The 12,974-nt window shown below is 42.9% G+C and overlaps 1 protein-coding gene across 1 annotated transcript; it reads right to left on the reverse strand.

The window, feature by feature from the left end:
* Positions 1-629: 629 nt before the first annotated feature.
* Positions 630-11,243, reverse strand: LOC104527794 (ovoinhibitor). Its single transcript, XM_010171607.1, has 16 exons — positions 11,112-11,243; positions 10,372-10,391; positions 9,399-9,535; positions 9,152-9,212; positions 8,539-8,672; positions 8,079-8,136; positions 6,887-7,023; positions 6,400-6,460; positions 5,447-5,583; positions 4,922-4,982; positions 3,650-3,783; positions 3,514-3,574; positions 2,113-2,249; positions 1,678-1,738; positions 1,200-1,315; positions 630-675 (listed from the first exon to the last, which is right to left on the reverse strand). The coding sequence occupies exons 1-16, from the start codon at positions 11,164-11,166 to the stop codon at positions 630-632; spliced, it is 1,416 nt and encodes a 471-aa protein (XP_010169909.1). The 5' UTR covers positions 11,167-11,243.
* Between the last annotated feature and the right edge of the window lie 1,731 nt (positions 11,244-12,974).

The raw sequence follows: 12,974 nt of genomic DNA on the forward strand, positions 1-12,974 counted from the left end.
TCAGTGGAGACAAGCTGGGATCACCTTTCCTGACAGCAGCTGCTGCCTTTTCCATGGGACAGGCTGCACAGGCAGTGGGAAGCAGGACAGGGACACCTCTTGGCTAGGCAGCAAGGTTCCCTTTCTAGCCCACAGGAAGAAAGCACTCTTCTTGAGAGCAACCACCACCTACATCCTAGACATTGCCCAGTGGAGGAGGCAAACCATGCCTTTGAGGTGAATGTTTCCTTGTGCTGACTGTAAAGATGGAGTCTGTGATCAGGTCATACAGAGATATTAATGGTTAGATGAGACTAATACTGACAAGGAGACTCTGAAGAGTAAGGAAGTGCCAGGGAGCTCTAAGGGGAGGCCAGACCTGGGCAGGGATGGCACTGACACATGGCAGGAAAAGATTTACCCACATTGTTTGGTAGAGCAGAACATCAATAGAAAAACACATATACACTCAGGGAGGAGAAGGGGCAAAAGGGATGAGACAGAGAAACGTTGCCAAGTGAGTTTATTGAGCAAGTGTTTCAGGAGCTAAGGAAACAAGACAAAATGAAGGCAAGTTGCTGGGGAAGATCAGCCCATGGGAAGTCATGTGCAAGGGAGCTTGTCTTCCTGGGATGGACTCCAGCACAGACTTAACATTCAGTCATACTCATGAGCTTGAGAGTCCTACTGCTTCTCCTGGTGAGAAAAGGAGAGACAAGCATTAGACACAGAGCATATTCAGTGCTGAAGCCCTGTTCCTTCACTGACCCCATGATGACATAGTGTTGGTTGGAGATAAAGAACAGTCTCAAAAGCCCAAACACTCCCTTTCATTATTATCATTAAAAGAAAGGTGAGAAGTTTCACACATTTGATACAATCCAGTTGGTTTGGTGAAGTATTCTCCACATGCCTTGATGAGCTTGTGGGACAGATTATGTGCTGGTGAAAGTGAGTACAATATCATGGAAGTTAACAAACAAGAGACCACAAACAAATCACACAGAAATGGGCCTTTCACATATTCCCTTAAAATGCAAAAAACCAATTTTCTTGCACAAGTCATGGTGCACCAGAGGTGTCCTGTAACTGCCCATAAGCAGTTAGTCAAAAACACATTATGAAAACAGCTCTGCATTCATGCTAGGTACGGGAATTGATCAGGAAAGGAAAGGTACGGGAATTGATCAGGAAAGGAAGGGTTTTGTTCTTGTACATACAAGTAGGCATTGCAGAAGTCACATCTGTTGCTGTATGTTGTCCCATCAGAGCCGCAGTGGGGCATATATTCCATGGTGCAGAGAGGAGAGACTTCTTGGACATCCTTGCAATGCTCCTGTACACAGAAGATAGACATGAGTCTCTGCTGGGCAGCAAAACATGGTCCCTCCAGCACAAGGAATGACACCCCCTTGAGAAATGAGACTCTCTAACATCATAATAACCAACTCAAAGTTTCCTCCTAGTGGCAGATATGATCTTGTACTATTTCTTCTCACTGCCATGTCTTTTCCTGCACAGTTACAGAGCAATGGGATGGATGTGGGCTGTTTTATGACCAGTGTGAAATTCCAAAGGGAATCTCCTCAGGTCTGCACACCACCACTCCCCTAGTTTGCAACCCAGAGCAGAGGACAGTCTCCCACAAGTGTAAGAGACATCAGACCTTGCTCTTTGTTGCCATCCCTTCCCACTCACTTTTGTAATATCCTCTTCACAGCGTCCATTCTTTCTTTTGCCAAAATTGGTCCGATGCTCCCTGGAGGAAGAAGACTATCGTGAGCCACAGCCTTCCTCGTTACAACCGCAGTGGGAGAACATAACCTCACTCCCACATAGGGCACAAGAGATTTTCAGGTGAATTAGCTTAGCATTGCCTGCACAGCAGTAGCAATAACATGCCCTTAGGGACCAGGAACATGTGTTTTGGAATAACACTCTCCTCAGTTGATGCTTTATGGGGACTCTGGGGTCAAACACCCATGTCAAACACCAACCAGGAAAATAGAGGTAGACAGACAAGACCCATCCAGCACAGGGTTTCAGAGAGAGCCCTTGCACGTTAGTTGGTGCTTAAAGACAAATCCAACCACCACCACTGTGAATCTCCCAGGGAGAAGGACGAATACTTACAGGTTGTGGGCACACAGTGTACACTCACTGGCATAAGTGACACCATCAGTACCGCAAACGGGATCGTATATCATCGTGCAGGCCATGATCTGTCCACCGTTCTCCAGCGTGGAATGTGGGTACTGGCTACAGTTGAGCTGGGCAACAAAGACAGCCAAAGCTCCAGCACAGGCTCTGCTCTGTGCAAGGATACCCAGACACAATCCCCCTGCTTATGCTTCTGCCATAGGATGAATTATAGTGATATATTAACTCATTCTTCGTGGAAAACTAGCAATTTCCTTTCATAGCCTTACACTGGAGAAGACTGAATCAAGGGTTGAAGGTAAACATCACTCATTCAGCTTTGTATTTATCATGATGCCCCTATACCTTGCTGAACCTACTGGGATATTACAAAATGCAGCTCAAAAATAATCTGCAAATCAAAATGGCATGATTTATGCACTTCCTGTGAGAGAGCTGTCTGTGACCAAGGAGTTTTTCATAGCCCACAAGAATAGAGGGGAGATGTGCTGACAGGCTTTTTGTTGCAACAGGACAGCTCTGAGTGTTGAAATCTGCCAGCAGGACTGACAGCAGTTGAAGCTGATTTACACCGGTTGAAGAACTACCCTCACATTTTAGCACTCCCAGTTTCTCCAGTGTGAGCTCTTCCTCCCTGATTTATGTATCTCACCCAGTTTGAGCACAGAGCGTACTCGGGAAACAAAGGAATGACATTTCATAGTTTGTTTGTATAGAAATGAAATATCTGACTCGGGATGTTGACTTTCAAACACATGCTAATGAGATGGCTTTGTTCTTCTATTCTCCAGTGAGTGTAAATAGTTCAGAGCTGGCCAAATATAGTTAATTTGGTATTTTTACAAGATCATTGTGGGTATACATTAGATTACATTGCATAAAAAAAAAAACAAAAAAAAAAAAACAGAGGGGGGTTTGAATCCCCGGGTACATTAGGTATCAGCATTCAAAACACGGGCAATTTTCTAATCTTCATAGAACATCCTTTTGTAAAATGCAAGCAGCCAGTAGGCACTGGATACCCTGGGCCCTCCACATCCCCTTCCCATGTTACCAAAGCAGACTGCTAATTTCCTGTGGCAGCTATGACAGACTGCTGTGGGAAAGGGATTTCTTCTTGTAAAGCCTTAAATCATTTATGTTACCTATCTCATAACTCATTCCTCAACTGTCCTCTCCTCTTTCTTTCCCTGACTGTGTGCGGGAAGTGCACAACGTTCCTGCTGCCAAGAGGGTGATATTCTCCCGCAGAAGGAAGGACAGCACAAGCTGTGACCCCTGATGGAGGCTACACCACCAAACCCAACCAGCCATTATTCCAGTTATGCAATCAGCACCAGCTCAAGCTCTTATTTTTCTTTAGGTTTCACTTACTTGGGGAACTTCCTCTATGCACCTTCCATCATGCTTCTTGGCAACATCAGTTCCAGATGCGCTGTGAGAGAAAGAGTTAAAAAATGCTCAACAAGTAACTCTGTTGAGCTCTCAGGGGGTGACCTCCAAAGCTTACATGTTATGGGCGCATAGCAGACAGTCATTGCTGTAGGTGACACCGTCTGTCCCACAGATCTCACGCAGGATGAAAGGGCAGGCGGCAATCTCTTCGCCGGTTTCGGTATTGCTCAGATATGTGCTGCAGTCAACCTGGGGGGATAGAATAACAGTGCTGGTCAGCTGCTGGGAGATGGAAGAGTGCCTCATCTGCAGTCTGCCCACTGATCCTCCAGATTTTACAAGCTTCTGCCAGAGGAAAATCAGAGGTTTAAGTTTAGTATTCCATTAGAAATGAATTTAGTAATTGTAATTGGGTTTGGTATTGTCTGCTAACAGAGGGAAGAAAGGAACTACTGTCCAAAAAGATCATTTTCCTAGAATAGTGCACATGCAAGTTTTAAAACAAGCATTTAACCCAAGGAATTTGATTTAAAGTATTTGACATTAAGTCCAGCTTGGCATAGTTAGCTAAATCTGAGATTTTCTTTCAGCTTTTCAAAACAACAAGAACTGTTTCACCAGCTCCTGTTGCAAAAATATTTACAATATATAAAATCTAACAGATCACCTATTGGAAGTCAGCCTACACCAGTTAAGCAACACTGACACTTCACTGTCATTTTGCATAGTTTCCTCAGTGCAGTGTCTCTTATTACCCATATTTCCCACATGGTCCAAGAGCAAATTAAAGCTAAGACAGCATTTTAACAGTGTGTCTTTACTATAGAAAAAAATATTGCAGTCCCTCAGGATGCATGAAGTTATTTTCAGTGTGTTAGAGCTGCTCTGCATAAGCAGAATAAATGTGTTGAGATATTATCAGCACGTATTGTTACTGTGCAGGATAATAAAGCTATTTTTGTATGCACATCTGGGAGCAGATATTTCTTGGCTGACCAGAGGATGCAGATTTTTTAACCTGCCTGTCTAGTGCAATGGAAATCTTAGCAGCAAATGAATACATGGACATCTAACACAGCCTTCTGTCTTCCTCTCCTACTGTGCTAAAATGGGCTGCATCGTTCTTGGGCTGCCTCTGACAATTTCTGTTCAGAGATCTGCAGTACTGGGACATTATGTATCTGAAGTTCTGGCCTGTTCCTGTTTTTTCTTGTCCTCGTGAACAGCACATTGGCAGCAGGTGCTGTGAGTGGATACGGAGAACCACAGCACCCGCATGAGCCCCGCGCACTAAACCTCCATGCACCCAGGAGCACAGCAGGTGTACTGAGCTGATTCTGGATAGAGAGGAGGAGATAGGACTTATGTTATACCTTGTTATACTTACAGGACTACTTTCCTCCTTGCATCTTCCCTCATGGCTTTTCTTAACTTGTGTCCCATGTTCTCTGAAAGGGAGAGGCTGGTGTTAGTGTGCTCACTGGCTAAGCCCTGTGACACCCATGTGCCACAGAAAGCAAACCAAACTCATAGCCACTATGTATATGATAAAGGAGGGATCTGATTACCTAATGAACCAGCTTCTCCTAGTCATTAGCAAGCATAATACTAAGCACCAACAGACCTATCAGGTCCCCTTGCTGTGTGCTATGCAGCAGCCCCATCCACTCTTTCATCTGTCCAAATACCACAGCCCTCATAGTGTGCTCAGATTGAGAGTTGGCTCTCCCACAGCTCCCCCGAGGAACACCAACAGAGTATCAGGGAACAAAATTAAGGTGTTAGGGGCTTCAGGAGGTTGAATGAGAAACAGAAAAGAGACATATAGCTATGTTGGTATAAAAAGAAAAGCTATCTTGACCACTAACCATGGCTAGTCATGCCAAAAGAGCATTCTATGTACAGTACTTACAGGTTATGGGCACAGATGCTACATTCATTGTCATAAGTAAATCCATCTGTGCCACAGACTGGGAGCAGGATCCTTGGACAGGGTATCCGGGCTTTACCATTCTTAATCATTCTTGATGGGTATTGACCGCAATCGATCTACAAAAGGCAGGAGTGTCAAACCTGGGGAAGTCCTTGTTCTCCGAGAAAAACCCCAACGTAACCTCCTGCTGTGTCTTTTATGCTGGGATGCTGAGACAACACTAGTGCTGCTTTTCAGTTCTTTGAAAACTAGGCTGAGTCAGTTCTGCATGAATCCTCTCATGCACAGAGGGAACTGCACAGCACTGCATAATTTGAGAGATGCCAAATCACTAGGGTAAGTAGCTCAGTCAATCCCAAACACAACATATGCCAGAAAAGAAGAAAAAAAAGAAAAAAAAAAAAAAGACAAACACATAGTCCTCTTCATTCTGCAGTATAGATATAAACAAACCACCAAAGCAGTGAAGGAATTTGGACTTTGCTAACAATGCATTTGAAGAGCATCCTCAAAGGAAGATCTAGGCCCAAACTGGCAGACTTCCACATTTATGTGCTGGCATGTCCTAGACAACAGCTCTGGGACTTTTCAGCTGATAACACTCAGATCAAAATTTCAGGTGTGCTCCATATACCAGAATATATCCCCACTCCAAAGGCTGGTGTAGGTATGAATTTATAATGCAAAGCCTGTGCCTAGCTCCCATGCAACCCATCTGCCAGGGCTGTGCAGGCAAAGAGGGCCCAGAAGACACCTTCCTCAGGACAGATGGGATTTGTAAGCATCCTCAACACAAGGGGCTGACAAGACTTAATAGACATGTGGAGAAAGCCAGCCTTCAGGCCAGCTCACTTTCAGAGTAGATGTAGCCTCAGGGAACCTTTCAGTTGATACAGCTAAGAGCAGAAATACACCTTATATTGAATACTTACCTCAGAAGTCTTCTCTCTGCATTTTCCATTATGCTTTTTGCTAACATGGGTCCTGTGTTCTCTGGAAGAGGGAAACAATAAAGTTCAACTAAATGCTTAACCTCTTGGTCACAGTCACATACAAAATGAAGTAAACCACTGCTTCAGACTCTATGAGTGTATTAGAATAGCTACATTAGTTTTCTCATTAACAAGCTCATCACATTTTCTCATAACATGCAATTTAAAGCAATATTCTGAATTATTCCTTCCTCTGCTCAGTCACTACCCAGCCTACAGACTAATCCAAGGAGCTACCATCTGACTCTTCAAGGTTTCCCCTCATGAGCACAAGGAAGGTATCAGAAGGAAGCTCAAGGTAAATCCAAAACCAATCCAGTTTCTAAAAGACTTGAGGAGACAGGAGTAAGTAAAAATGAAGAAAGATGGTTCTCAGGACTGCAAAGCACTGCTGGCTTCTTAGAGGTGCTCTATGTATGGCACTTACCCATTGTGGGCACAGATCCCGCATTCATTATCATATGTAACGCCATCTGTGCCACAAACTGGACTCAGGTTCCTTGGACAGGATACTAATACTTTGCCATCTTTAGTGGTTTGTGTTGGGTACTTACTGCAGTCAATCTGTCAAAATAAGGAGAATTAGCTCTCAGGGAGCCCTTGCTGTGTGAGAAAAGTTGATGCAAAACCTTTTCATTCTGCATCCCAGCCTCCATTATTTCAGAAACAGGACAAAGTCCTGATACACTGAAGCTAAATCTTCGATTAGAAATGAGCTTTCTGAATATTATCCTAAATACCTAGGAGTCAAGAAAAAGGACTGTCTTGGAGAAGGGATCCTTCACACAGAAGAACATGTACAAAATTTTCAGCCCATTCTCATAAAAAAAAAAAAAAAAAAAAAAAAAAAAAAAAAAAAAAATCTTGAATTTAGTGGGAAACATTTTTCACCATCTGGAAGTCTGACTAATACTGTTTTGGTTTGTGTTGGTTTTCTCCCCACTTCTCCAGCTCTATGATTACTTATTACTTTAGATTCCCTGTTGTTAAGCACAGGGTTTGAAAGGATAGAGAAAAAGTGGTTATCGATCAGTTGGAGAATGGATTTTCAACATCCCAGAATTTTGGTGCTCAAATATAGAAGCTTCTCTCTCTTTCTAAGGCACCAGACCGTTGGCCCTGTACAAACATACAATAAAATATACTCTAGAAATATCTATGCTTAGTGCTCTTATGAGTGTCACTGTGTCTGTGAAAGCAACCAGCATGGGACCTTTGAATCCCCAATGCAAAGGGTGGAAAGGCTTGAGATCTCCAGAGAGAAAACTGTTGACCTGCACAACATTTTGGCAAGTGAAATCTTGAGCCTCCCCTTCCCCTGGGCACAAAAGCCAACTTAGTACTTGGGAAAGTGAGTTCTGCAGCACAGGCTCACTGCAGCTTCTCATTACATATCCATCTCCCTTCTCCTTCACTGGTTTGGTGTGGTACGCATATGACCCTTTCTTTGGAGCAGGGAAGAGGCAAAATCCACCCTCACTGTGCAGAAAATGGACTGGGACCCTCATAAGCCTTGTCATATGGTCCTCTTGCACTTTCCTAGGGAACTCTGTGGTGTTCTCAGAATTCTCTCTCATAATAGCCCTAAGAGATAGATTTTTGACTTCTATTGCACTTACAGTGACAACCTCCTTGCATTCTCCATCATGCATTTTGCTAACGTTGGTGTTATGTTCTCTGAAAGAAAGAGATACTGTGGTTAGGAAACCTTGAGAATAATTTTCCCATTACACTCCAGGCACTGGGACAAGAAAGCGAGGTCCCACCTGTCTTGTGGGACACTACAGCTGCTTGAATTCTCTGAATGTGCCCAGCGGATGGTAGCAGCAAATGCACAGTGTTTCCATACCAAAAGGTAATTAGTTATTAGGACTAATTAGGTGTTACAAGTAACATTTTGATTTGTTCATGACTCTGCTCTGGATTGTCCTCTGGTTCTTTTGTGATTTATAAGCAGCCAGCTCCAAAGAGACCAAGAGAGGCACCTACTTTAAGACAGACTAGCATTTTACAGAAGTGCTTCTGAGAGCCATAACTACCACTAATGATCCAGAAGGAAGTTCTATGCACAAAACTTACGCATTATAAGCACAGATCCCACAGTCATTGTCATAAGTGAAGCCATCTGAGCCACAGATTGGTTTCAGTATCCTTGGGCATGCTACCATGATGTGACCATCTATTACAGCTCTTCGGTACATACTGCAATCAATCTGTAAAAATAGTAGGAATAGAGGGAAAAGATCTAACGCTCCTATGTAGTCTGCTTACTCTCCCCCAGCCTTTGGGGACAAATCCAGCATCAAACTAATTCCATTATCAAAAGTGGAAGCCAGAGTCAGTTCTGTGGGAATTCTCTCCTGCTGAATCATAGCAAGAAGGGCTGTGATTTGGATTTTGTGAGGTCCTTCACAAGATCCTGTTGGAGCTCTCCGGGTGGTGAGATCCAACCTTCAGACAACACAACATTTTCATTTTATTCCCAATTACAGAGGCTAGAAGTTTGAATTAGAAAAGCACAGAGACATGATACCAGACAGCCCATAAAAACCCTCTCAGCTTTGGTTATCATCAGATTTGAATTCCCTTTGGGCTGTGCAGACCAGCTGCACACACTCTGTTTTCCTCTTGAGTGGCCTTTGAACTGTCCCCTTTTACAGCCAACTGAAGTTTTCCATGGACTTTGTCTTACCATAGTAGGTTTTGGCTCGCATTCTCCATCATGCACCTTCTCCACACTGGTCCCGTGTTCCCTAGAAGAAAGCAAGCCTGTATATCAGGGATCATGGGGAGCAGCATCACCTTGAGGCTGGTAGTGTCAGGACCCAGCTGCTAACTCACATGCTCCTCTGCCCCATCCATCTTTGGAGGATGGAGCTGTCACCCTTACCTCAAGTCTCTTGCCATGGAGCTTTTACTGGGTTTCCAGCAATACTCACTGGTTGTAGAAGCAGATCCCACACTCGTTGCTGTACGTGTTGCCATCGGTGCCACAGACTGGCCTCAAGTTCCTTGGGCAAGCTACTAGGGCCGTCCCATCCTTGCCAATGCTCTTGGGATACTGGTTGCAATCAACCTGCAAAAACAGCGCAGAATCGGCCCCAATCTTGACTCTCTCATGGAAAAAAACCCCCATGCAGCCTCCCACCACCGCAGCCACAGCGCCTGTAGCTCCTGCCAGGAGGTAAATTAGAGGTATTATTTTGAATCTGCTCAGGCAGTCAGGAGGAGTGAATCTTCTCTACAGAAGTTTCTGATTATGGCTTCCTGCTGGGGTCCAGGGGGGGGCAGGATTGCTGTGGGTGAGACGGTGCCTAATGAAGGCAGCTGGTAAATTGGGAGCCTGGCTGTACACCAGAGCCCCTCAGCTCAAAATCTGATCATTTCAAATCGGGCTGCAGTGTCTGGTGATTTACAGGAGTCTCATAACTGCACAGGAAGAACCTGCAGACAAATCCATCACACAGACCCTGCTGTTTTCCTCTCTATGATATAGTATAGAAAACCTGTGCAAGGAACACTGTTCTTTGGGACTTACTGTGTAGAAAAAAATGATCAGAATCACAGTCCTTGATGCTTTCAAGCATATCTTCAGACAGTATTCCTGATGAGAAAGTAACCTACTGCCTTTGGCTTGATGTAACTAAATTGTGGCTAAGACTTAATATTATAGGATTATGTAATTACTTCTCGCTTTCTTCATTTTATTTAATGAACAGAAAATATTGTAAAAAAAAATGGGGGATTTTTAACTTTCTTGTGAAACTGGCAATATCATTCAGTCATGCACTGGCAAATATTATTTGAACAGCTTTCATTAGATTTAATCCACTTGCTCATCAGGTAATTAAATACTGCTTCTACTTTACCAGAAAACTGGAGTAGAACAGAGTAAATAGATCTGTAGCTCACCTCAACTCCAAATGTAATACCTGAAATAAAAAAAAATTGAGACAGAAAAGAAAAATAAATAAATAAAATTATTGATACAGAGAGAAAATATATGTAAATATTTTCATGAAGCTGTTAAATTCAGTGACTGTTATTGACTAGTTTATTTGGTTTAGGAAAATATGGAGTTTTACATTATGCCAGTAAATGGTCATAGGATGTATTAGAAATTACTAAATAAAGTTTCATTGTACATTTGAGGGAAGAGCACATATATTAATCCATCCCTAAGATGTTACAAGCAAGGTATACAGGTACTTTCAATTCTGTACTCTTGGATTTTAACCTCTTTATATTTGACTTTCAAAAGTTTGGACATGCGTGTTTAAGATGACTGTTGACCACTGGCACTGTCCATCTCCAAACACATCCTTCTCAGTTACCAGCAAGAGGCCAGTAAACTTACAGAGCAATCCTAGAGGTTAAAGTTTGCATTTATATAGCTCACGTAGATGCAGATATCATTTCTAAGTTTTACTTCGCCCTTACAGTACTTCCATGTGCAAGGTTCTGCCCTGCACTAGGATGGCTCTTTCAGCTATTTGCTCCTACAAACCAAGAAGATTAAAACAGTTGCCTGTATGAGGTTTGCTGAAATGGAATAAGGCTCTCCTGCACATTATCCAAATACTGTTACAGAATTGAAAATTCAGTTCTGATTCAGCTAGATCAACTTCTGCAATATCCCACGAAATACTCACCTAAGCAGCAGCAAAAGGCTAGAACTGCCTCCACAAAAAGCCCTCTTATCTTCATGGCAGATGGATGTACTGCTCCAGTGCAGCCAGCTAGCTCTCTGTGTGCGAGAGGAAGATTGCAGGTAGAAGCAGGAATATATAGCACACCATGGTATCAAGTGGTCCCACCTTATTAGGTAATACTACATGTCTGTCATCAATGTTCAAAGCCAAAAATATATTTACCCGGCTCTAGATTTCTAGGTAATAATTGACACAGGTGTGTATACCAGGAAAAGACCTTTTGCATGGCTCAAGGGGAGTGGGAAGTGTGCCAGGACCCCTCTCCTCCCAGATGGACCTGCTCCAGCCCTGGGCTGCCCCTCACAAGGCTGCGGCATATTGCAGGCTCATATCTACCCTGCAACTGGTTAAATGCAATTAGACCTTCCTCCTCCTCTACAGTTTTCAACTGAGTTACCAGCTGATAGCCAAAACCCTCATTATTTAACCTCAGAGCATGATTTTGTACTCTTCACTGCTGTATTTCATCCCAGTTTGAGCCCAGGTAATTTCAGCCCAGAAGGTCACCCTGTGCTCTGCAGGAGAAATTCTGCTCTTCTCCTCTTTTAAAAATCTCAGCAGTGCTCTGCTCCACGTGCCAACTTTTTCTGTACTACAGTAAGGAGAAAAAAATATTAAGTTTGGTCCTAAAATCTATCTTTTTGGCTATTCACTGATAATTCCCATGGTACCCTCTGCTCATCTGCTACCACCTTCCCCATGGCTAGTTCCTGACCCACCTCACCAAGCCTAGGTGACATCATCCCACAGGGCAACAGGACAAATGCTTTTGATGTCTACACAGACTGAATGTACTGTATTTCCTTTATCTAGGAAATAAGCCAACTTTGCAAAGGTTGGTATTAGCCCATGCATGGTTTCCTTCCTGAAAATTCACTGTGTACATCATCCCTTTACACTTTATATCTTTAGTTTTCTTCAAATTTCTCCTGAAGGTTTGCCTGTTTATTAAGATAACAGAACTTGGGTTCATCTTGAATGTTCTTTTTGTCCTTTATTTAAGGAGACTTTTGGCAATTCTTTGTATTGGTCTCAATCCTAGTCTTCTCATTTAGGATCCTAAATTCTCCAAATTTCTCACTAACCTTCAATCTTTCAAATTCTGTACTTAGTAATCAAAATCCTTACTTGCAGATCTATTTTTGACATAATTTAAACAGAGTGAGCTCATGTTGAATCATCCCAGTTTTATTTTCTAAGAGAAGGACATCTCCAACATCTTTCTCACTTGAAAACCAAATCCACAATAACATCATTTTGGAGATTACTTAATAGAAAATTCTATTTGTTTTCATATCCAGGAGCTTTGCTAATATTAGTAGTTTGCAGTCTGTATCTGCAAAGCTAAAGTCTCCCCAAATGCCAGCATTTCCAGCTATATTAATTTCTAGTGACGTTAGAGAGATCTCTATTCATATATCTTGTTTTCATTCCTTGCTCCTGATACTCATCCCGGATGTCTCCTGCCCTGTCTCTTATCTCAGTTCCATCAAGTGTCAAGGACTCTGGGCCTTTGGATCAATGCAGGCCTTGACTACAAGGACCTCTGTTCATCCTGATTACAATATCTATCTCTCAGGGCTTATTCCATCCAGGACTACCATCAATTAATGCTTCCTGGCAGAGGAAAATGTATCTTGACAACTTAATTGCCAGACCCTGTAAAAGCTGTCATGGTCAAGCAAATTCCTGCCAACGTCCATGGAGATGACACCTGAATCTTATCAGAAAGGAGATATTATTTGCAAACCAAATCTGCAGTTAAAATAGATGGACTCAGCATGTTCTGTCAAGATCACAGCA

The sequence above is a fragment of the Antrostomus carolinensis genome, unplaced genomic scaffold, assembly GCF_000700745.2.
Source record: "Antrostomus carolinensis isolate BGI_N321 unplaced genomic scaffold, ASM70074v2 scaffold34680, whole genome shotgun sequence".
In the NCBI taxonomy this organism is placed as follows: domain Eukaryota; kingdom Metazoa; phylum Chordata; class Aves; order Caprimulgiformes; family Caprimulgidae; genus Antrostomus; species Antrostomus carolinensis.

Excerpts from the sequence above, each read along its gene's own strand:
- LOC104527794 (XM_010171607.1), bottom strand. The coding sequence starts at position 11,166 with ATGAAGATAAGAGGGCTTTTTGTGGAGGCAGTTCTAGCCTTTTGCTGC. Across the intron at positions 5,584-6,399 it reads GCAGAGAGAAGACTTCTGAG|ATCGATTGCGGTCAATACCC; the intron begins GTAAGTATTCAA and ends TGCCTTTTGTAG. Across the intron at positions 2,250-3,513 it reads GCATAGAGGAAGTTCCCCAA|CTCAACTGTAGCCAGTACCC; the intron begins GTAAGTGAAACC and ends TTTGTTGCCCAG.